Source organism: Nannospalax galili, unplaced genomic scaffold, assembly GCF_000622305.1.
Source record: "Nannospalax galili isolate Female #2095 unplaced genomic scaffold, S.galili_v1.0 scaffold161, whole genome shotgun sequence".
NCBI lineage: Eukaryota > Metazoa > Chordata > Mammalia > Rodentia > Spalacidae > Nannospalax > Nannospalax galili.
In genome coordinates this window covers 3,932,739-3,956,380 of record NW_008348586.1, presented here as the reverse complement: position 1 = coordinate 3,956,380, position 23,642 = coordinate 3,932,739, and the positions used below count along the sequence as shown (strand labels likewise).

At 49.6% G+C, this 23,642-nt stretch overlaps 2 protein-coding genes across 4 annotated transcripts in view; one reads left to right on the top strand and one right to left on the bottom strand.

Moving 5' to 3' along the window:
- The window catches only part of Sh3pxd2a (SH3 and PX domains 2A), a 240,031-nt gene extending 223,380 nt beyond the window's left edge, over positions 1–16,651 (top strand). For both annotated transcript variants that reach the window (XM_008845692.3, XM_029569679.1), the window contains 4 exons: positions 3,359–3,693; positions 5,268–5,317; positions 7,909–8,028; positions 11,083–16,651. In XM_008845692.3, coding sequence (XP_008843914.2) covers positions 3,359–3,693; positions 5,268–5,317; positions 7,909–8,028; positions 11,083–13,038 — 2,461 coding nt within the window. In that variant the 3' untranslated portion in view covers positions 13,039–16,651. The remainder of the gene's footprint in view (positions 1–3,358; positions 3,694–5,267; positions 5,318–7,908; positions 8,029–11,082) is intronic.
- Positions 16,652–19,072: 2,421 nt separating this feature from the next.
- Neurl1 (neuralized E3 ubiquitin protein ligase 1) overlaps positions 19,073–23,642 on the bottom strand; it is a 93,631-nt gene continuing 89,061 nt past the window's right edge. For both annotated transcript variants that reach the window (XM_008845689.3, XM_008845690.3), the window contains exon 6: positions 19,073–23,466. In XM_008845689.3, coding sequence (XP_008843911.1) covers positions 23,228–23,466 — 239 coding nt within the window. In that variant the 3' untranslated portion in view covers positions 19,073–23,227. The remainder of the gene's footprint in view (positions 23,467–23,642) is intronic.

Here is a 23,642-nt window from a genome sequence, read left to right as displayed (position 1 = left end):
TCCCTCCCTCCCTCCCTCCCTTTTTCTAAAGTAGCTAGCAAAGTCACTTCTAGTCAGCTCTTGTCTCCAAGGACTTAATCCTTTTTAACCAGTGAGAACTTGAAGCAGCTGTGAAAAAGTTGGGCCCAGACACACAGCCACCACGGTGCCTTGCTTTGCTCTGCCTGCTCTATCCCTGCAACACAAAACCTGGAACTGGGCATTATCCATACAGCACAAAGAAACACAAAGGACTATGAAATGGGTACTCCAGACTGAACACAGTCCTGACCATCACCCCACAGCCCTGTCCCCACTCCTCTGCTACTCACATAGGTAGACACCAGCAAGGTGTCTTCATCTTTTTTTCTGAGCTTCAGGAGCTCAGGCGTTGCCATAACGCTCCTCACTTCCCTCTGCTTGCCTCTCTGAGCCTTGCTCCTGGCTCATAGGAAGGTCAGGCACTTTTACCCACTGCTTCTCTCTCCACCCTTGACATTCTGTGTTTCTGTTTGTACCCATTACATCCAGGAGCCATCACAGCCCCAACTTGCTGTCCTTTGGTTTACTAATGCCTCCCCTCCAAGGCTCAGATAGGTAGTTTGGGGAAACCTGTGTGCACCCTAATGATGTGAATATGAAGAGCCACTTCCTACCTGAGCATCTGTGTTCCTTTTTCTTCTACCTAACACACTCCCAAAATCAAGGTCACTCCAGGGAGGGGGAGTTTGTGAGATATCTGGTCTGTAAGAGTATTCTAAAGAGCCAGCTGTGTCCCAGGGAGCAGATGGGGACACTGCAACCTAGACTTACAGTCTGTGGCCAGTTAGTGCTGGGCCTGGAAGCAAGTTCCCCATGGATTTGGTCAAGGCTCAGCTCTGTGGGGGATAGGGGGAAAAACTTGCTCAAAAAGTCATTGAATTACCAAAAATTAAGTCAGCCCTGCCATTTGCCTTTAGCTTTTGGTTTGGTTTTGTTTTGTTTTGCCATACCAATGGGTTGGATTTTATCCAGTCATCAGTCATGTGCTTTTGTCTTCATTTATGGTTTCTGCTTTTGGAACCCCAGTTAGAAAAGTTTTTTCAACCCCCAAGATTACCTAAGAATTCATGGAGTTTTTTTTTCTTTTTTTTTTTTTTTTTTGACATAAGGCCCTGGCCTGGTACTCACTTTGTAGCCTAGGCTGGTAGTCTCAAACTTATGGAATCCTCCTGCCTCAGCCTAAGTGCTGGGATTATAGATGTGAACCACCATGCCTGGCTCTATTTTTTTTTATATAATATAAAGCCAGATCTCATTTGTTTTTCCTTACTAGATAATGAATTGTCCTCAGATCACCTATTGAATAATCTATCCTTGCCCCATGGATTTCAAAGGTTACATTTATGGACTTAACTCTATGAACTGGATGTATCTACAGTCCCTCCAGCAGGACCAGAACCCTCTCCCATTGGGTGGGGGTGGGAGGTCCTCCCTACCCTCTACCCCCACTCCTTTTTTAATGTGGTGCTTTATTTTGTTTTGGTCAGACAGGGTCTCTTGTATCCCAGGCTGACCTGGCATCCACTATGTAACTGAGGATAACCTTGAACTTCTAATCCTGAACTTCTGATCTTCCTGCCTCCATCTCTGAGTGCTAGGATTATAGCTGTGTACCACCAGGCCTTGTGAATACAGTTCTGGGGATTGAACCCATGGCTTTGTGCATGCTAGGCAAGCACTCTACCAACTAAGCAACATTTCTAGCCTTTTCCTCTTTTGAGGAGAGTCTCACTGTTTAGCCTAGGCTGGCCTAAAACTTAAAAAAAAAAGAATATCTTTATTTTTTGGCAGTTTCATACATGTAAATAATATATTTTGATGATATCCATCCCCCAATTCCCTTTTCCACTACCCCAAATCACCCCAACATGTCCCTCTTCGCCCTTCATGTCCGCTTCTGTGTGTGTGTGTGTGTGTGTGTGTGTGTGTGTGTGTGTGTGTGTGTGTAGCCCACAGAGACCAGTAAGTGTTGCCTGTTAGAATGGTGACTGATCTTGTATAGGTAGCCTAGCTACAGTGAGTTCATGGATATACAGTGGCATTTCCAGCTCTCCTTCCCATCTTCCAGCTCTTATATTCTTTCCACCCCCCCTTCTGGAATATTCCCTGAGACTTGATGGGGAAGAGTTGATATAGATATCCCATTTAGGGCTGAACAGTGGTCACTTATTCTCAACACTTTGACCAGTTCTGAGACTCTGAAATAACTACTGACCACTGCAGAGAAATTTCTCTGGCCAAGATTGAAAGCAACACAAATCTATGTTTATAAATATATTTAGAAGGCAGTTTGACAACATGTCCATTTGGCAAGACAACAGTAGTAGGTTCCCCCCTTGGGCCTACAATCTCCCAAGTCATGTCCTTTTGACCAGTTTTACAGTACCAGGCATGAATTTCCTCCTATAGAACAGGCCTTAAATCCAATCCAAAAGCAGTTGGTTACCCACATTTGGCTTAGAACTTTTTTAAAAAATATTTTATTTATTATTATTTTATGTATGTGAGTATACCCATGTCATGCAATGCCACAGAGGTCAGAAGGCAGCTTCGGATTCCCCTGGAGCTGGAGTTAAGGATGGTTTGTAGCTGCTATGTGGGTGCTGAGAATCGAACCAGGGTCCTCTGCAAGAGCAGTCAGTGCTCTTAACTGCTGAGCCATCTCTCCAGCCCCCCAGCTTAGAACTTTTGATCCTTCTGCCTCAAGCTTTCTAACTGCTGGGATTTCTGGTATCTACCACCATGCCCAACCATCAGTCTTCAAAGAATCTTCGTCGGACTTAGGGTTTCTGTCCTTCTGGATACCTTTTAGCAGCTGCGTGCCTGCATCTTACAGAAGAGAAGAATGTTGAACTCTAGAGAAAGGACTTATCCATGGTGGCATAGATCAGGACTGTCACCTGTGCCACCTCTTGCCTATAAGTCATGTGACAGTACATACCATATTCACAGCTTCTCACTTCTTACCTCTGGAATTGCCCTTGACTTCTTGGATCATGTAGTAACAGGCCATCATGAAGTCTGCCCTCTGGGCAGACCAACGTTTAAGAACCCTAATCTTAAAGTCCTATGTTTGCCTGAGAGTGCATGCTCATGCTGAGAAGGCTGGATGGGGGTTGGAGCCATCTGAAAAGGGAAGAAGTTATGTCAGTGTCTCATGTCTTTCCCACTGATCCCCAGCTTCGTTTTAGTCTGGAGTAGTGGAGCTGCAGAGCCTCTAGCAGAATATGGGGGAGAAGGCTTGGTTGGGCAAGGTCAGATGGAGACTGAGGCCTGGAAGTAGAGGGTAACACCAGATATGAGAGCTTTAATGATGGTGTGGCCCCTCCTCCCACAGATATCTAGGCAAGGAAGGATGGGCTCCAGCATCCTATCTGAAGAAAGCCAAGGATGACCTGCCAACCCGGAAGAAGAATCTGGCAGGCCCAGTGGAGATCATCGGGAACATCATGGAAATCAGCAACCTGCTGAACAAGAAGGCATCTGGGGATAAGGAGGCGCCAGCTGAAGGCGAGGGCTCCGAGGCCCCCATTACCAAGAAGGAGATCAGCCTGCCCATCCTCTGCAATGCCTCCAATGGCAGTGCCCTGGGTATCCCAGAGAGGACCACATCCAAGCTAGCCCAGGGCTCCCCAGCTGTGGCCAGGATCGCTCCTCAGAGAGCCCAGATCAGTAAGCACCTCGAAACCCCCCTTTCTACAGAGCTCCTACAGGGAAGACCTGGGTGCAGGGAAAGCTAGGGGCTGTGTGGGGCCTGCATGTTGTTTCCATATGAGCTATATACCGACTGTCAGTATGTACTGTGCTGGGCACAAGAGTGAAAAGGGCCAGGAAGTGTGACAGCTATGTCCCTGTAAGCTGCTGCTCTGAAGATGATGGCTGACCCCACTCTCTCCCTAAGAGAGAATGAGGTATGGCCACTTGGCAGAGGGATAGATCCCAAGAACAGGGAGTGCCATCTTTTCTCTCTGAAAAAGCTTTAGAACTCTAGGGGTTGGTATAGAGCTGATTTTACAAACCCATACTCTCCCCAATTTGTGGCCCCATCTGTAGAGCCGCTTTACAGAACAAAAGGTATAAAGTAGAGCTGGTGAGATGGCTCCTTGGGTAAAGGCCCTTGCTATGCAAGCCTGGCAACCTGAGTTCAAGCCCCAGAACTCACATAAAGGTGGAAGGAGAGAACTGACTCCCTGAAATTGTCCTCTGACCTCCACTTTTTTCAAAAAAATATTTTACTTATTATTTTTATTTTATGTATATGAGTGTATTGCCTGCATATATATATAAGTACACCTGTATCATGCAATGTCTACAGAGGTCAGAAAAGGCAGTTGGATCCCCTGGAACTGGAGTTAACTGCCATGATTGCTAGCTGCCATGTGGGTGCTGGGAATCCAACCTGGGTCCTCTGCAAGAGCAGTCAGTGCCCTTAACTACTGAGCCATCTCTCCAGCCCTTCGCCTCCACTTTTATGCCACGGCACACACCACCCTGCCCCTACAATAAAATTAATGAATTAATTTTTTTAAGACATGGAAGAACATCTTTCTGGACCTTACATGTTCCTGCCCTATCACTTTCCATAAGTTTCTAGAAACCCAAGACTGGCAAGCAGAGCGCACCTTTCACAAAGTGGTTTGGACAAAACTTATTTCAAAGATCTCCTTTGTTTTTATAGTAAACTTATTCCCTGCCACCTCTGGCCCATCAACACCTCTGGTATTACAGGGAGCCAGTTTCTGTTTGTGTCCCACCAATAATATGGGAAAAATAGCTGGGTTCTTTTTTTTTGGGTTTTTTTTTTTTTTTTTTCTTTTCAGTTTATCTCTTAACTTGGTTATTCATTCTCTCATGCCTGAAACCTTTTAGGTGCCATTCGGTAAATCTTCATTGGGTGGGACCCTTGCCGACCTTGTGCTGGCTTCAAAGGACTTAGTAGTGAGCAAAAAATAGATGCAGTCCCTGCTCCCAATAAAAATCTGATAAATTCATGCAGTTTTTGCCTTGAAAACTGTCTGCAATGCTTGCAGGTTGTGTGTGTGCATCATCTTAGGGGTTTCATGGATCCTACTAAGGAAAAGGCTTAAAGATCTGTTAGTTCTTCTTGTGACTTAGAATATAAGGTCTTTCATAAATGTGGAACCAAAGTTCTAAATATCAGAAGTAAATCACCCTGGGGAAGGCAGGTGCAGGCACTGTTGCCCATTTTCTAACAAGGATTCCTAAAGCCATGTGTTTTCTTCCAGGCTCCCCCAACCTAAGGACAAGACCTCCCCCACGCAGAGAATCCAGCCTGGTATGTGAACTGACTCTCATTGCTTCTCTGGGGTGCACTGCCACATCCTCACTCGGCATCTTTACAGCAGAGCCTGTGGCCCAGGGGTCTGCAAGATTTTGCTAGGGTTTCCATCTTTGCAGGGCTAGGGACAGGGACAGAAGCCTGCAGAACAGGGCTTTCTGGGGCATGGCCAGACAGTTTATAATCGGAAACGCACTATACTCCAAAGCTAAATAAATCCATCCCAGCCACTGCACTGGCAGACATAAACATTTAGACTGGCCGGCAGGAGTGTCCAGTGGGGTATTGCCAGGGGCTAGAAATGGGGCTGCTGCCCTTGTTACCCTGGAATCCTTGAAGCTTTCTCAGAATTGCCTAGTGGATGTGATGGGCTCCAGACACTGGAAGGCAGAGGGTAGACCTGTGAGCATCCTATCCTCCAAGAAAGAAGGCGAATTGCAAGATCTGGCTCATGGAGGGCTGACAGTGCTGAGGGCCTTGGCTCTTGAGTGGGTAGGATTTCCTGGTGGCCACCATCTCAGGCAGGCAGATATGCACTTGGGGGCCAAGACTTGGGAACAGCAATGTTGGAAACAAGCTGAGGGTCCTGGAACAAAGACCTGTTGTCAGGGGGCAAGGAGATGTAGCGGAAAGATAAGCTTCGAGGAGAGGGTATAGCTCGGTAGTAGAGGGCTTGCCTAACATGCACAAGGCCTTGGGCTTCCATCCCCAACATCCCTGGAAGGACAGATTGGAGCCTGGCATAGATTTGCATTCTACTTCTGACACTTAGGAACAGAAAGAGCCTTCGCAAGTCACCCACACTCCAAGGTCCTCAGTTTCTTTCTCTGTGAGATGGAAACAGTACCAGCCACCTCCTAGGTCCATCATAAGGATGAGATGTAATGGTGTGTACAAAAGGCTGGCAGCCAGGTTTCCATTTCCTGTGTAGACTCCTGGCTATTTGGCAGCACTACCTGGCATTCTTCTGTGGGACAGATCCCTAAGTCACACCTGGCTTAACATGTTACTCCAGTGCCATCTGCCCTGGAGAAGGGGTAAGTCTATCCATGGGAGTCAAGGTTCTCTATACATGGGAGGTTTTGAAGATGTGGCCTCTGGCCATGAGTCTTTCTTAATTTAGTCATTAGTCCCAGTGAAATTTGTATCTGTTTTCTCCTGAGGTTTTACAGCTGAACAATGGATGCTCCATTTCTTCCTTTTCTTTTAGCCTCAGCTAATTATTTTCAGGCAGACTTGAGTTTGGCAAGAACAGGGTCATTCCTTCCACACGTAGAAATGCAAGCTTGCTGAGGCAGAGCTGCTGGTTCCATTTAGGCCCAGCTGAATCCCACCCTGCCAGGGTACAGGCAGGACTGGGACTTGGCAGCGCCAGCTTCCATGCATAACTACAGGGGCAGGGAAAGATGACTGTTTCACACCCCCTCCCCATAAATCATCTTCCTCCCATCCCTCACTCAGAGTGACCCAAGACAGGCTTAGCTTAGACTGGCAGACAGAAGATGGATGAGTCTTGAAGGGTAAGGAAAGATGGGAAGAAGAGGAGCAGCTTTAAGGAGTATTAATCTTGAGCCTCTGTTTGTTCAACTCTCTACACCCCTCCTCACTGGGCCAGAAGTTATTACTATCTCAGTAATCCTCTTTATGACCCTGTTCTTAGTTCTGTTTTCCAGATGAGGAAACTAAGGCTCAGAGTGCTCAAGGGTCTAACCCAGAGCCTTACAGATGGCCCAGCAGAGTCTTCTAGGTCTTTCTTCCACACCACAGCTGCCCCCCACCCCACATACACACTGCCTTTTCATTTGCTTTGTGTCAACCCTTTGGTATGAAAGAAAGTATAAATAAGGAGACACAAGCACGTCAGACCCATTGTAGCTACAGTCCACTAGGCTGTCTGGCTGTGTGGTTTATACTGGGTGCCAGAACCTTAGACCAACACAGTAGGCACAACAGCAAATGGTTGTAAAAGAATGAATGTGGTTCGTAGATTCTAAGTGTCCTTGAATGTCACACTTGGAAAAGTTGTGCACCAGCATCTAAAAGGCATTTAAGCTCCAGTATGTTCTGCCTACACACTGAAACAGAACCCTGCATTCTATTCACAGCACTGACAGGCTGACCACCCCTCAAAGACGCCCTCCTTAACCCTGCCCCCCGACACTCCCACTTCACCTCCCTGGAGATGGTTGGCCCTCACCTGCCTCTCTAGCTGCCTACTTGGCTTGGGACTCTCCTTTAGACTTAGGAGATAGCAGTGCCCAGGTGTCTTTAGAATGATTCCTCTGCCTTTTCACTCCAATCTTGGAACCCAGTTACTGAGGCACTTAAAACTAGTGTCAGTGCAGAATGTGCTGGGTTAATAGTCCCCATAGCTCAAACTAGTGTCATGTGAATTCTGAATGTCATCAGAGCTTCCTCTATGCTTCTTAGGAGTAAGCCCCGAGGTGTAGATGACAGATGTCTGCCAGGCCAGTTGCTATCCAGCTGGCAGCAATGGCCCCAAGCACCCAGGGACCCAGTGGGCAATAATCCCTGGCCTTGGTACTGCTCTGATCAGCTGGATTGCTCACTGATTCTTTCTGCCTTAGGGGTTCCAGCTGCCCAAGCCACCAGAGCCCCCTTCTGTGGAAGTGGAGTACTACACCATTGCTGAATTCCAGTCTTGTATCTCTGATGGGATCAGCTTTCGGGGTGGACAGAAGGCAGAGGTAAGCTTCCTCCAGGTCAAGGAGCTGCATTTCCTGTTGTATGTCTTGCTAGAAGGGTTCCTGAAGGTCAGGCAGGAGAGGTACAGAAACAAGCCTGCCAGCCATGAGCACTTATCTGAAGCTGGGCAGAGCAACAGCCAGAGCTAAAGCCCAGGACTTGGCCTTCTATGCTTCACTTGCCCACAGTGCTTGCCCCATAGTGACATTTCCCAAAGTGTATGCAGGTCTGAGCATGGGGACCCTCAAAACCATGTACTGCTGTGGGCATGTGAACTTTGAGGGCAGTTTGCTTCATCAGGGATTCTTGTTGGGGTGGGGGGGTTGATTTAGGGGTGTGTGTGTGTGTGTGTGTGTGTGTGTGTGTGTGTGTGTGATTTATGTGGTTCTCTCCTTCCACCTTTACATAGGTTCTGCGGATCAGGTCACCAGACTCTGCCCTCTGAGCCATCTTGCCAGCCCCTTGTTTTGGATTTTTGAGACAGGATTTCACTCTATAATACTCCAGGCTCTCCTGGAACTCACTGTGTAGCCTAGGCTTGCTTCAAATGCATGTCAGTCCTCCTTCAGCTTCCCAAATGCTAGTTAGAGGCATGAGGCACCATACCTGATCTACGTTGTTCTGGCAGGACGTCCTATCATCTAGCATAGGCAGTGCCCATTTGGTCTATAAGCTTTCTCTCCCAGGGGCTAGGATTCCTGAGTACCCACATGAAGTGCTATTATAGGGAGAATGTGGTCCAGGCAGGGGGGTGAGATACTGGGACCCAGTGCCAGCTGTACCCACGCCACAGAAACTCTGACCTTTGATGCACCCACTTCTCCCTTCAGATTCTTAAGTATTTTTCTCTACAAAGGGTTAACAGGCCCTGAGGTGCCTTTCCCAACTTCATTTATGCAGCTTTCCATTGGTCCCTTTTATCAACAGGGGATTTGTTCTAAGATTGCCACTGCTGCCCAATCTCATCCACACTCCACCCCAATTCCCTGCCACAGATAGTGCCAAACTGTATATGTACTGTTTTTCATGTACATGTGTATATACCTGTGATAGTTTAATTTATAAATTAGGCATAGTAAGAGATTAACAGCAATAACCAGTGATAAAGTAGAATCATTATTAAAATGTGGTATAGTAAGATATTTAAATTTTACAAATGGTGGGCTGGCAAGATGATTCAGCAGATAAGGAAGGTGCTTGCCACCAAGCCTGGCAATCTGAGTTTAGTCCCTGGGACTCATATAGTGAAAGGCAAGAACTGACTCTCAAGTTGTCCTCTGATCTCCATATGTGTACCATGGCACAGTGCCTCGCCAATGTGTGTGTGTGTGTATATATATATATATATATATATGTAAAGAAAAAAACTTACAGTTTATTTCTGCAATTTTCTACTTAATATTTCTGGATTGCAGTTGACCAGGGGTGACTAAAACGGTACAAAGCAAACCCTTGTGTGAAAAAGCACTGTTGTATTTTGTGTTTTGCTTTTTTTGTTGTTTTTTGAGACAGGGTCTCCCTGTAGCGCCAGGTGGCCTAGAATTCACTATATAGACCAGGCTGGCCTCAGTCTCACAGACATCCACTACCTTTGTATCCCGAGTGCTAGGATTAAAGCATGTGACACCACACCCTGTGTCACTTGTGTTTTGCTGTTGCTGAGCATGGTATTCCAGGGTCAGAGAATGTCTGTGACTCAGTAGTTTCTCTTGAGTGGCTTTGTATAGTCATGAAGTATAAATACATAGGAAACTGTCTGGGCCAACCTTGTTTCCTGAAGAGGAGGCATATGGTTTTTTAAAAATTGTTATTATAAGCCGGTCATGATGGCACACACCTTTAATCCCAGCACTTGGGAGGCAGAGGCAGGTGGATCTTTGTGAGTTCGAAGCCATCCTGGTCTACATAATGAGTTCCAGGACAGCTGGGGCTACAGGGAGACCCTGTCTCAAAAAGACAAAAAAAAACGGTTGTTATATTTATGTGTGTGTGTGTGTGTGTGTGTGTGTGTGTAGGCCAGACGACAGGAGTTGGTTCTCCCCTTCCACTGTGTGGGTCCAGGAATCAAACTCAGGTCGTCAGGCTTATGTAAGCAAGTACCTTTACCCTCTAAGCCATCTTGCCAGCTACTCAAACATGTTTTAAATCACATGTCTGAGCCAGGCATGGTAAAGCATACCTATAATTCCAGCCCTTCAGGGGCTAAGTCAAGAGTTGTGAGCTCCAGGCCTGAGAGGTCTTCATAGTGAGACCCTCCCTCTCCATCTCTTCCTACTTTACCCCTCATCCCACCATGCTCCTCTCCACAGAGGTTCTCCCTAGGACTACTTCCTCCAGAAGTTTCTTCAAATCCCAAATTACCTTTCATGTTCCCCAGTGCAGGTAAACCCCACATAACCAGCTGCCATACCCCTGACCATATTAGCTCTTTTCAGATGGAAGTTAAGGAGGAAGCTCCTTGAGCTAGTTTATCCTAATGTTGAAAATAACTAAAACTCCTCACCCTTCCTACAGGAAACCATTCATCCCAAAGAAATCTCTTTGGCTAATGGGATTTTGTTGTGATTTCACAGACAGTAAAGTGGCCACAGGCAGTGGAAACTGGAAGGATGTTCTATAGGGAGGATCTGGTCTCAGGCCTGTACCTTCCGGTTTGATTCATCTGCCTCTTCCCATTCACCTGAGAGGCCCTTTCAAGGGATACAGGAAATGGGTGAAGAACAGGAGCAATGGACCAGTTATTTATACATATGAGTCTTTGGCAGGTTGGGTTTTATAGGGATTAGGAAGGATGTAATAGCTTAAGGGGAGAAATGTGGCGGTCTGGAGAGGAAGACCACTTGACCAGGGTTTTGACACAGATATGGAAAGCCTGGGGATCAGAAGAGTGGGAGCCTCCAACCAAGGCCAGGGTTTGAAAGTGGCCTGCATTGACTTTCTTGGGTCTTAAGCCACTTGCTCAAGGGTTCAGTAGGAGGTCTATGAAATAGGCTGGGTCATTTTAGGGGCCCAGAGACCCTCCCAAATCACTCACTGGCCTCTCCTTCTTCCCCCAGGTCATTGATAAAAACTCAGGTGGATGGTGGTACGTACAGATTGGGGAGAAAGAGGGCTGGGCCCCTGCCTCATACATCGATAAGCGCAAGAAACCCAACCTGAGCCGCCGCACCAGCACGCTGACCCGGCCCAAGGTGCCCCCACCCGCGCCACCCAGCAAGTCTAAGGAGATCGAGGACAGTCCTGTGACTACCAGTGAGAACCAGAACTCCCCACTGAAGCTTAAGTATGAGGAACCCGAGTATGACATCCCAGCCTTTGGCTTTGACTCAGAGCCAGAGCTGAGCGAGGAGCCTGCAGAGGACAGAGGCTCGGGGGACAGGCAGCCTGGCCAACCCCGCAGGCCCTCGCCCGCCTCCTCCCTACAGCGGGCCCGCTTCAAGGTGGGTGAGTCTTCTGAGGATGTGGCCCTGGAAGAGGAGACCATCTATGAGAATGAGGGCTTCAGACCATGTGCAGAGGATGCTCTGTCCACCAGAGGCTCCTCTGGGGACAGTGACTCCCCTGGGGGCTCCTCACTGTCCCTTGCTGTGAAAAACTCCCCCAAATCAGGTTCCCCCAAATCATCATCACTCCTAAAGCTCAAAGCAGAGAATAATGCCCAGGCAGAACTGGGGAAAAACCAGTCCTCAGCCTCCTTCTCCTCCTCCATCACCATCAACACCACCTGTTCATCATCCTCATCCTCTTCCTCTTCCTCCTTGTCCAAGAACAGTGGTGACCTGAAGCCACGCTCTGCCTCGGACGCAGGCATCCGTGGCACTCCCAAGGTCGGGACCAAGAAAGATGCCGATATGAAGGCTGGACTGGCCTCCTGTGCCCGGGCCAAGCCATCAGTGAGACCAAAGCCAGTCCTGAACCGAGCTGAGTCACAGAGCCAGGAGAAGATGGACATTAGCACCTTACGTCGTCAACTAAGACCCACTGGCCAGCTCCGAGGGGGCCTCAAGGGCTCCAGGAGTGAGGACTCAGAACTGCCCCCCCAGACAGCCTCTGAGGGGTCCAGGAGAGGCTCTGCTGATGTTATCCCCCTCCCAGCTGCCACCCCTCCATGTGTCCCCAAGAAAGAATGGGAAGGGAAGGGCACCTCCTATATGACATGCAGTGCCTATCAGAAGGTCCAGGACTCGGAAATCAGCTTCCCCGCAGGTGCTGAGGTGCAAGTACTAGAGAAGCTGGAAAGTGGGTGGTGGTATGTGAGGTTTGGGGAGCTGGAGGGCTGGGCTCCCTCCCACTATTTAGTGGCTGAGGAGAAGCAGCAACCTGAAGCCTCTATCAAAGAGCCAGATGCAGTAAAGAGCAAGCAGAATGAAGGCAAGTCAGACAGCCTAGAAAAGATCGAGAAGCGGGTGCAAGCACTCAACACTGTGAACCAGAGCAAGAGGGCCACCCCACCCATCCCCTCTAAGCCTCCTGGGGGCTTTGGCAAGCCCTCAGGCACCACAACCGTGAAGATGAGGAATGGCGTGCGGCAGGTGGCAGTCAGGCCTCAGTCTGTGTTTGTGTCTCCACCACCCAAAGACAACAACCTGTCCTGTGCCCTACGGAGGAATGAGTCACTTACAGCCACCGACAGTCTCAGAGGTGTTCGTCGCAATTCCTCCTTTAGCACTGCACGTTCGGCAGCTGCTGAGGCCAAGGGCCGCCTGGCCGAGCGAGCTGCCAGCCAGGGCTCAGAATCACCCCTGATGCCCACCCAGCGCAACAGCATCCCCATGTCCCCACTGCGCCCCAAGCCCATCGAGAAATCCCAGTTCATCCACAATAACCTCAAAGATGTGTACATCTCCATCGCAGACTATGAGGGGGATGAGGAGACGGCAGGCTTCCAAGAGGGGGTGTCCATGGAGGTGCTGGAGAGGAACCCCAATGGTTGGTGGTACTGCCAGATCCTGGATGAGGTGAAGCCCTTCAAGGGCTGGGTGCCCTCTAACTACCTTGAGAAGAAGAACTAACAAAGGGCACAGGGTCCTTCCAGACTCAGTGTGCTGCTGTGGCTGCCAGTGGTGGTGTGCAGACAAGGGGAAGGACAACATTGAGCCTGCAGAACATGTGACCTCAAAGACACCCTCCAGCTGGAAGGGAGGGTATGATGAGAATAGGAGAAAGGGAATAGCAGGGGCTTTTGGCACATAGGCCCCCCGAATGCACACTGGTGACTTTGCTGAAGGACCATGTGCCATTTAGAAGAGGCCATGTAGGAAAGCCCAATTGTGCCTTTGCTGCAGATCTGGAAAAGATGTCATGAGGGGCCTCCAGGGTCCGGCCTCTGCTTGGCCACTTCAGTGGCTGGCTTCTTGCCTCTGGAAGTCACCCCTGTGTTGTTCTAATATGTGTTTGAGCTTAGGCTGGTTTCCAAGGATTCCACCACCCAACACTGGTGGATATCCTGGAAGACCACCAGCTCTGAGGCTTGGCAGTGTCTCCTGGGAGTCCAGCCCTTCCTGGAGCCAGGTCATAGCCCATGTCTGCTAGTTAAAAGACTTCCCAGGTGCCAACAAGGACCACCTTTCTTTGTTGTCACTGTCCTGGCCTTGAGAAACAAGCCTGCCCTTGGGGCACATGGAGGACAAAATATGGGAGTTTACCGAGAGGGTGATGCCAGGCTCTTCAGAATCTAGAGATTACTTTAGGATTTCTGAGTGGGCTGTTGCTTTTGCATGTTCGGGAAAAGTTTATTGGTCTGGAGGTTATATGTCAGGCCTTTGGTTTGGGGCTTATTTTAGGAGTTGTTTGGGGGCCCGAGGGGCTCAGTCTCATATAGAAGGGGTAGTGGTGGGTGGGACTTTTCTGTTGAGTTCTGCGGAGGGGTGTTTTGTTTGGATTTTGGTTTCATGTTCTTGCTCTTCCATAAGCCGAGTCGTTTCTTTTGGTTTCCACTGTGTGGATGGTGCCACACAGCACCTTGCCAGGGGATTTTGGCCTGGGTAAGGCCTGGCCCCAGGCTCAGTGAAACAAAGTGTTCTGGTTCCTGCCCAAGAGTGAAGAGGGCATTGTTAGAAGCCAGGCTGCTGGGTGACCGTCCTGCCTGCTTCTGCCTGCTTTCTCCTACCCAGACAGGTCCCAAAGAAAGCCTTACTGTGGAGAAGCAGCCACCACCAACCCTGTGTGGAAGGGGGCCCCAGCTGGGACAGCCTGGAGCAGACACTATCTGCTGTGTCCTTTAGCCAGGTGGCAGTGCCACAGATGCCCAAGAAGATGGAGGACCCTGGAGCCAGGAGTAGCCCTGTCTTCCCAGGGGCAGTGCCCCAGGGAAGAGAGAAGAGAATGAAGTTCCCTGCAGTCCTCTGTCAGCTTTGGATTATGATTCAGTGGTTGGCGTTTCAGAAGGGACCCTCCAGCGAGAAGCCCAGCCGGCTTTCCCAAGGACTCCCCTTGTGCTGGGAGTGGATTCCACATGTGCCTTGATTTGGGACAAATCCTGCCTTACAGCCTCCAGCTGAGATGCCAGCATCGCTGCTGGTTCCAACCCAGGAGGGAGTGTGTCCTCACCCTTCCTTCCAGGCAGGTCTGCTGGGACCCAGATCCCGGTGCCTTCAGCCCCCTACCCTAACCTCCCAGATCCCCAAGCCCTTGTCCCTTCCACATGCAAATGCAAATGGTTTGCCTCCTTTGTCAAAAGCATGTGGTGACTTTGTTCTGTTTCCTTTTCTGTGTTCATGAATTTGTTTTAAAATTGAAATTAGTTATTTTCTTCTGCTGGACAGTATTAAATAGAGCAGGATATTGAGTTAATCTGCTAGATTGCAGTACTAATGTAGTGGTTTAGTGTCCTCATATTAATATTATTTGTACTTATTTGAACAATAATGATAAAGAAGTGGTTCATTATTTTTTAATTAATGCACTTTAAATAAGGTGAAATGGAAAGAACCCCAGAGAGCAAAGTGCATTACTTAAAGATGCAGTATCTCCTCCTCCCAGTTTTAAGCAGCACATATTTATTAAAAGAAGAAAAAGTAATTTATGACTATTTAAAATAAAATTTAAAAGTAGAGTGACTGTCGGGTGAAAGGACCTTCCACATAGCTGTCTGCCAGGGGCTCGGCCCACAGCCTCACTCCTTAGATGTCTGCACTGAGCCAGCTCAGTCACTAGTGCGCCAACCAGGCCCAGAGCATCTCGGTTGGACGGGACCACCTAGATCCCCAGACTCTGCCACTCCCACCTTTTCTTTTGTCTGCACTGCCCTGCCAGTATCTCTGCACTCACATCCTCCAGCCCCAACTCGCAGACTCTCCCCAATTCCCAGTGCTCTCAAGTCATAGAATCATTTAAAGAGCAGGACTGGAAGGGACCTCGGAGGTTACTCCATCCTATCCCATCCTCTCCCTTCCTGTTACTTCAGTCCAAGGGCAGGAAATGACTTTCTTTAAATTACCCAGCTAGTTAATAGATTTCCCCCACTGCATTAATCCTGTGTTCCTCTCCTGCCCCTTTATAGTTTATTGTGTGGTCATCATGTTTACATTGTTACATCCAGCCCCAGGGATGGCTGGGAGTCACTCAGGCATCTGGGAAAAGTGGGGAATGCTGCCACCTAGTGACAGCTTGTACATTTGGGCAGTGAACAGGGTGGCCAAGGTCCTTCACCACCAACCCGTTATGGCACAGCACAAACCCTGCAAACCCAAAGAATACTTGAAACAAGAAGGGTGCATGCCAGGCCTACTCAGACATGGCCAGGAGATGCCAGGCCTTGTCCCTGGCAGACTCCTAGCCCTGCCCAAGCAAGAGGGCCTTTCCCTAGAGCTACTGAGCTGCTTTACGATAGAAGACTACAGCAGCAGCGGAGGAGGGAAGGGCCTGGGGCTCTGACCCATCTGGAGGAAAACCAGATCGGACTAAAAGGAAAAAATAAAATAAAAAATGGAATCTTAGCAATGTCCAAACCTAGTTTTCCATTAGTGGCGATTGAAAATGTGAAATGACATTGTATTGCTGTATACTGCAACTTTAATCATAATGAGCCCTTCTGAGGTCATTATTGAGGTTTATATAATGCCCGAAGATACATCATTTGGTGCTTTGTTTTTCTTTCAGTTTAAAGACCTTTATTCTTTTGTTACAAGGGGGGGGCAGTCTTCATCTCTCTCAAACACTTGCCGGTTTGTCACTTAGCAGGCCTGGCTGTGTTGCCTGGCTCTAGGCCTTGGGGGCAGCCAGAGGGAGCTGGGAGGGGTCTCCCAGCAGCAGATGTCCTTTCTGCCCTGGGGGCTCCTTCCAAAGCGGGATCTGTTTGCCAGGCCTCGGCAGCAGCCCCAGCCTGGCCTCAAGGGTTTCTCTTTCTCACCCCTCCTCAAGTCTCCATTTGGACGAAGGCATTATATAGAATTATTGTAATCACTTTCAGATGTTAGAGCAACATATTTTACTGGTGTTTATATCCATTGCTTTCCTCAGCAAGGCATGTTAACTACTTTTATCATCTAAGGAAAAAAAGACAAGGGAATTTTGGTCAAACATTTTCATATGACTAGTACTTGCAGAATAGACATAGAACTGTTTAATTTTAGACCTTTGGTAGTGTTTTTAGGAGGGGGAACAAAAAAGAAAAAGAAAAAAAAACAGGTGAAATAACCCGTATACTTCCTGGGTTTGTATCTAACTAATATATAATTTCTTTAAGGTTACTCTCCTTACTCCCTCCAAATACTTTACATTCTCAATGGAAAATGGAAACAATCTGAGACAGAAAAAGTGCAATATTACCAAGAAGGATGCAGGGCTTACCGCAGGATGGAGGGAGACCCTGTTGAGTCAGTCTGCAGAAAGTGGGAGGGGTTGCTGGGAGGAGTCGCCAGTGTGGGGTACTTGGGTGGGCCATGGGTTTGGTGTCTCAGACCTCCTGTCCCGTCTTTCCCAGACACGAAGGGGGGGGGGCTGGCCACCAGAGGGCAGCCCCTCCCTCCATTGAGTGCTAACTACCAGAAGAAAGGGATTTGGGGAAATGGCACAGGGCTTTGGACCTCCTGGGCCTAGTCCCCAGAGCAGAGAGGAGATCTAGGACCTGCTCCTTGTTTTCATTTCCGTTGTTTTGCAGCCAGCTGCTCAGAGAGACCTATCCTAAAAACAATTCCCAGCAGCCCTCTCACCCCAGGCTCCTGTTATATAAGTTATGATGCTTTGGATGTGTGTTTGAATCTAAAACTATGGAACCTCAGTTCAGCTTATGGGCAGGAACCCTGAACATAAACCTATTTGGAGGGTGTAGGTGCCTTAAGCCCTCATACCTGGTGAGGTCCAATTCCTACAGGCCTGCAGAAGGTCTGGGGCTGAGTCTGGGCCATCCTGTTCATCTCAGTGACTTGGACCTGAGGCGTGAGCCCTGCCTCTGCAGATAGAATCCCTATGACAGTACATACCAGCCTCCTTTCTTAGGCAGCAAGGAAAGTGGCAGAACAGAACATCTTCTCTGGGCCTAATACCCCAGAGTTCAGTCCCCCAGAACAGTAGGCACAGCCTTACTGATCTGTCCCCTTTACCTGCAGTGCTGTAGGCTTGCTGCTCCAAACCCACCATCTGTGAATTTCTGCATGGATGGGGAGAGGGAGTAGGCCCCTGCAAGGGTCTTTCCCTTGGAGTAAATATAGCCACATAGCTAATCTTTGAGAATCTCCATGCAGAACTCTCTAGAAAGAGAACAGTCCACATTGCTAATGAATTAAGATTCCCTCTTTTTTTCTGAGGGCTAAGTATGTGTGTGTGTTGGTAATTTCCACATGCATGGAAATTGCACACGTGTATGTGACTATTGGTAATTTTCCACTTGAACTAAACATGGGGTTAGAGAAAATAAATACCGGGCAAGCTATCTCCATTGAACTAGTCCTTGGCATTGGGCAGGTCCCAAGGGACTCACAGCTTCTGGCAGTGAGTGTGTGTGTCATTCACACAATTCTGGCTGGAGAGTGCAATGTGTCTTTTTAAACTGTTTTTGTAATTATTTTATTATTTAGTTGAAAACTTCACACTGGCATTAACAGATCTAGCAGAAGCAGCCCAGGTTGTCATCCCTGGCACCAAGATGAAGACATGGAAGAGATACTGTTGGGTATGGAAGGGCTGCAATGCTTGAATTAGAGGACCCACCTGCATCCTACCTGTCCTTGGTATGCAAATCCTCAGAGGATCCAAGAGCTTCTGGCCCTTAGCCTGATTCTGAGCAAGAAGCAGACTAGGCAGAGTGAGAACTCTCATCGTGTGCCTAAGGACCCACACATGCTCCTATAGCAGGCCATTTCCACCACAGGCCTCACAGAGCACTTCCTGGTAGTGTGGTGAGCTCCTCAGGACCTTACCAAACTTTCTGGATAAATACCCTGTTTGGGACAGTCCCATGTCCCTGTGATCCCCAAGCTCTGTGCTCAGAGCCAGTGAGGACAGGGATGGTGCCCTGTGACTTTAGCACTCATTTGAACTTATGCTTTGTCCTGTGTATCCAGGTCCCTAGGTCACAAGGTGGGCACATTGGTGTTTAAAGATTGAGTGAAGGGATCGACCTTCTAACCTGCCTGCATGGCTGAGATTGGCATGGGACCCTCCTCTTCCCCTGTCCTAGCTGTCCAAATCTCATTTGCACTTGACCTTGACAATCAGTACCCACCCCCAGCACAGTCCCAGGACTTAGTGGCCTTAGAGAGTGCGGCCCCCTGATGCTGAAAGTCCCTGCCTTATTCCCAGTCCCATCTAGCCAATGGGCTGGGCCTTAGGAGGTTTGAGAATTGTTTTTGAGTAAAAGGATGCATCAAGCATGTTGGAGCCAGTGAGAGGCATGTGGACAAGATGAATGTGAATGTTTGGCATGGCTGGGGCTTACTGTCCCTGTACTGGGAGGAGGCATCCAGATGTTTTCTAGGCAGAGAAGGTGTGGGAAGGCTGAGCCAGGATTTGGAATTGTGCTGTCTTTACTGATGGAAGAAGGAAGAAGTCTGTTCTGAGTGTTTGATGAGGAAGAAAACAGGTTTATAGGGATTTTTGTGATGTACCAGCCAAGGGGCCAGTCAGGGCTGGAGGTTGGCCAGAGAACTCACTCACTGGGTCACAGCTGGGCCTCCATGATCACTGATTTACTTAGAGGGGAGAGACAATGCCAACCATAAGCCAATCTTTGGGTTTGAAGGCCCTTTTCCAGAAGACTTCCATCCACCTCCCCAGATTCCTAGGGTATTTTTTGTCCAATGCCTTTTACCCAATACAGAGCTATCCTGTCAAACTGTACAAATCAGAGACCAGTGACCATAACAGGCCATACAGTAGGGACAGACAGCCCCACGGTAGACTCAGGGTCCAGACTCCAGTAGGCCTGTCTGGGAAGAAGGCAACCTCTTTGTCTCTGTTGACACCAGTTATTCCCAAGGTTCTAGAGAAACGTAGGTGTCCATGTGCTGAGTTGGCCTTCCTGCTATCAGTCACACCAGGTAAAGTGCACCAGCATCCCTGCATATACTCTTCCATTCTCTAGTGGCTTCTACTGAAGCACACTGCTCTTGAGTTGATTTTAAAGGGTAAATAGCTGTCATCCTCAAACTTACAACTTGTCCCCTGAAGCAGACAGAAGACAGGGTCTGGGCATCCCTGCCAGTTACTGAGAGGCCTGCAGGAGGGTGACTTCTAAGGCAGATGTGAGTGGCCACCCTCACAGGGTAGGGATGTAGACTGTGTGGTGGGTAATGGCTGATGGATGTCACTGGGGCTCCAGAATTGCAGGGACTTCCTCATAGTGAACAGTCATCTCCAGCCAGCTTAGTGGGGTCGGCAGGAGCCCTTCCCCCAGGTTCTGCCCTCCCTGCACCCTCCTCCCAACAGCAGAGGAACTGCGAAAAGGACTTTGGACGAAGTACTGTCCACTCGAGTGCTAACAAATCTCTGAGATCTTTGGTGGTGCTAAACTATCTCCATGTTTTTGATCATTTTAATAGTGGATTGGTTTTTAAATCTCATCACAAACATGCAGTGTCCTTGGGGAAGGGACCCAACCCCTTGACCTGCCACTTTCCAGGTGTCCTTTATCAGTTTGATGGGACTCTTAGGTGCACAGTAATGTTCTGTCTTGGCATGCTTCTAGACTGTAAAATTTGGGTTGTTTTGTTTCATATTTTGTTTATGTTTACATGCATCTTGTATTTCCCTGAAAACAAATAAAGTTTTTGGCCTTTTTAACTGAACAGAATCACCTGATTCTCCCTAGCACCAGAGGACCCATTCAACTGAACAGCACAAGTCCCATCAGCCCAAACAGCAGCTGACTCCAAATCCCCCAGCCCAAGAGGATGGGACGTGGGAGGCGAGGTCAGTTCAAACAAGCTCTTCCAGCCCCTTCCCCAGAGGCTGCCTGGGAATAGCCAAGGCTGGACCCCTGGCCCTCAGCCTCCTGTGGCAGGGTAAAATAGACCTGTCAGTTCAAGCACAGGCTGAGGCTAGGTAGACAAAGCTTTCTCCCAGGAGAGGATGCAGCCAGGCATCCTACATGCCTCTGAGGCCTGGCCCTGCCAAATGGGCACAAGTCAAACACTGTACCTAGACCTTAGGACCAATCTGGCTGCCTTCTTCATACCCCGTCCCCAGCTTTTCCTGCCACCCAGATATACTTAGCACATCTAAGTTCCTTAAATGGTACCTGTCTGGAAACTATCCTCCGCACCCACACCCAGAGGCGCCACTCACATATAGGCCTTTGCACCCACCAGTAGGAACTCCACCATTCCAGCCACAGGGCTCTAGCTGACCCCACATTCCCCAACTCCGATTCCTCCCCCACAGGTTCTTCGGCCTGAGAGGAAGCAGCATGCCTGTGATTTATTTCCCTTATCACCCTACCTAACCCTGTTCCCTGACCTGCCTAGAGGCCACCAGAAGGGTAGCAGCTTCTCCCTTCTAACTTACAAGGCTTTCCTGGCATTCTGGACCCCACTGTCTAAGCCCTGGGTCATGCTCCAAAGCCTGAGTCCAGGGAGGCTTGTCCATCACAGACCACCTTAGGGTTCAGAGGCCTACAGTGAACAACCAGAGAGGCCAGGGAAATTGCTCACAGCCCCTACCCACTCAGGTGCACTCACACACTAGTTCCCCTTCCCAGCCCCCACACGCATGGCACAGCCCTCAGGCTGGTACAAAGTCACCTTTATTCACAATCACAGCAACCGGAGTTTACAAAGGAGGCAGTGGCTACCCCTGTACTAGCAGAATGGATGATGGCTTATTTTCCCACCTCTAAACAGCCCTGCACTAGGGCCTTTCTTCACCACTAAGACCATTTCTGGGCTGGATGGGGCCACTTACCAGCCAGCCTGCTTCCACAGAAGAGGTCTACCAGGGCCGGTGACTGGAAAGGTGAGACCCAGAATACCACAAGGTCTCCTCAGGCCCCTGCAAGGCTGGTGCAGGCAAAGGTCTAGCTTGGAATCCCGTCCCCAGTGCCTCCATCACGCTGCCCCTCAGCAGTCCAGAAATCTCAGGAGCCATATGGAAAGTCTTCTCCAGCCTAAACAACCACTCAATAACCACCTGATATAGGGGGAAGCTGGGGTTTGGAGGGTAACCAGCAGCCAGGGCCACACAACTGGCCAGGGGCAAGTACAGAACCCCAGGCCCTGCCTGTAAAGGAAGAAGCCATCTCTGAAGGTGCACAATCAGTCATCTGAGGACCAGGGACTAGGAGGCTAAGGGAGCTTTGGCCAGGACACCACAGTGGCCCAGAACAAGCAGGTAGGGCTGCAGGGGCCATAGCCTAAGAGCGGTGGGCACTCCTTCACAGGACATAGGATCCTCCCAGCTCTCCTGAAAAGGGTCTCCTTCCTGGTCCCTGGCCTATGTGGGGAATCCCCTGCCCAAGCCTTACAGAACTTTTGATGTTATAGAGGCAGACTCCTAGGCCACCTGATGCACCTGAGCCAGTCATGCTAATGCAGCCTTGGCTCAGGGTGGCTCTGGGTGGTTCCCCAGCCTGAGAGCTCATCTTCCTCCTGGGAGGTCTTAGGTCTGAAGTCCCACCTCTAGGTTAGCAGGACTTCCCAAAGCCTTGTCAGGTGTGGGGAAGATTCTGAGTAGCCACTACCTCTCCTGTCCCCTCACCAGGCAACCCCCCAACAGCAGCATTTTTAGAGGCCCCAAGATGGAACTCATCCACAAACCAACCCATAAACCAAATAAATAAATAAATAAAAATAAGGAAAAAAACTGTTCATAGCCCAGGAAACCCCCATACTACTGGGGGCCCAATCCCCTCCTGGACTAATGATGGCAAGATCAGCCCAGGCCAAGGCCAGCACTGAGATGAGAGCAGACAGGCCCAAGGGGTGTGGCTATAGACCCTGACAGTGAAAGGCCCACCTCAGCCCATACTGAAAGGTACTCTGGGCAATGGCACCCTGGGCAATGGCACCAGTGAGATGATTGGTGCAGAAGGCTACGGGAAGAAAGGGTCCTGAACATGGCAGGTAGGCACATGGCCAAGAGAGACCTCTGCAGTCTGTTCAGCTACCCATCCTGGGTAGAAGGGAAGAGACATACTCATTGCAGCTGCCCATGGTGAGAGGAGCTCACTGGCCTCCCCAGCTGCCATGCCCCATGGGCAAGGAAGTGGGGAAACAGGAGAGCATAGGTCTCAGAGAGTGGCTCAGGAGCTGCCCATCCAGGGCTCTGTTGAGCAGGCTATACTCTGTTCAAGGGCAGCTGGCTGAGGGAGCAAATGGAGACGAGGATTCGCGTCTACTCCCCAGGTCAGGCCCCACATCCTGGCTCAGGGCTACATTTGCCCAGAGGAAGCTACATGTTCCCCAACTCTCACCAAGGTGCAACAGGGGCTACACAAACCTCCTAGAAATCTGCTCAGATGGGGAGGGGTTGGAACGAGCTGAGACTCCAACTTAGCTTCTCAGCATGCAGAGAAGAGCTGGGTACAGGGGAGGGAAAGATGGTGGAGTGACCTTGCCTCCTCTGTTCACCATGTGCTTCTGCCCCTACCTCCCAGCCTTAGACCCACTCTCAGCCCAAACCTTCTGGGGCCTTGGTTTCCCTTGTTTAATGGAAAGGAGGAAGAATTTGCAAAATGCAGAAGAAAAGGGACCCTGTTGGCTTGGCCCTTGGCTGGTGCTGGGCTGAAGTCTGTAGAAATGGGCATGTGGGGTGGGGCTCTGCAGTGGGCTAGGAACTACGATAGGTCTTGATGATGTCCTTGATGGGGCGGCGGCAGATGGGGCAGCAGGCATGCAGGGCCTTCTTGAGGCGCAGACCACAGGAGTAGCAGAGGCACATGTGACCACATGTGTAGATGACTGTGTCCACTGTGTGTTCATAGCAAATGGTGCACTCATCGCTCCACTGGCCCATGCCTGGGGTCACTGGTGACTCTGGCAGGCTCACTGGTGAGTTGGGGGCTGTCCCTGGGAGCAAACAGCACCAGTCAGGAGGGGACATGACCCAGTCCAGCACAGAGCCCATAAGAAAAGGGTCCCTGGGCTCACGCCTCCCTCCACTGTGGACTGCTGATGGCTCACCTTGCTACCCAAGGAAAGAGACTGAGCTCTGGCAGCCTAGCTCTAGCCATACAGACCCAGAC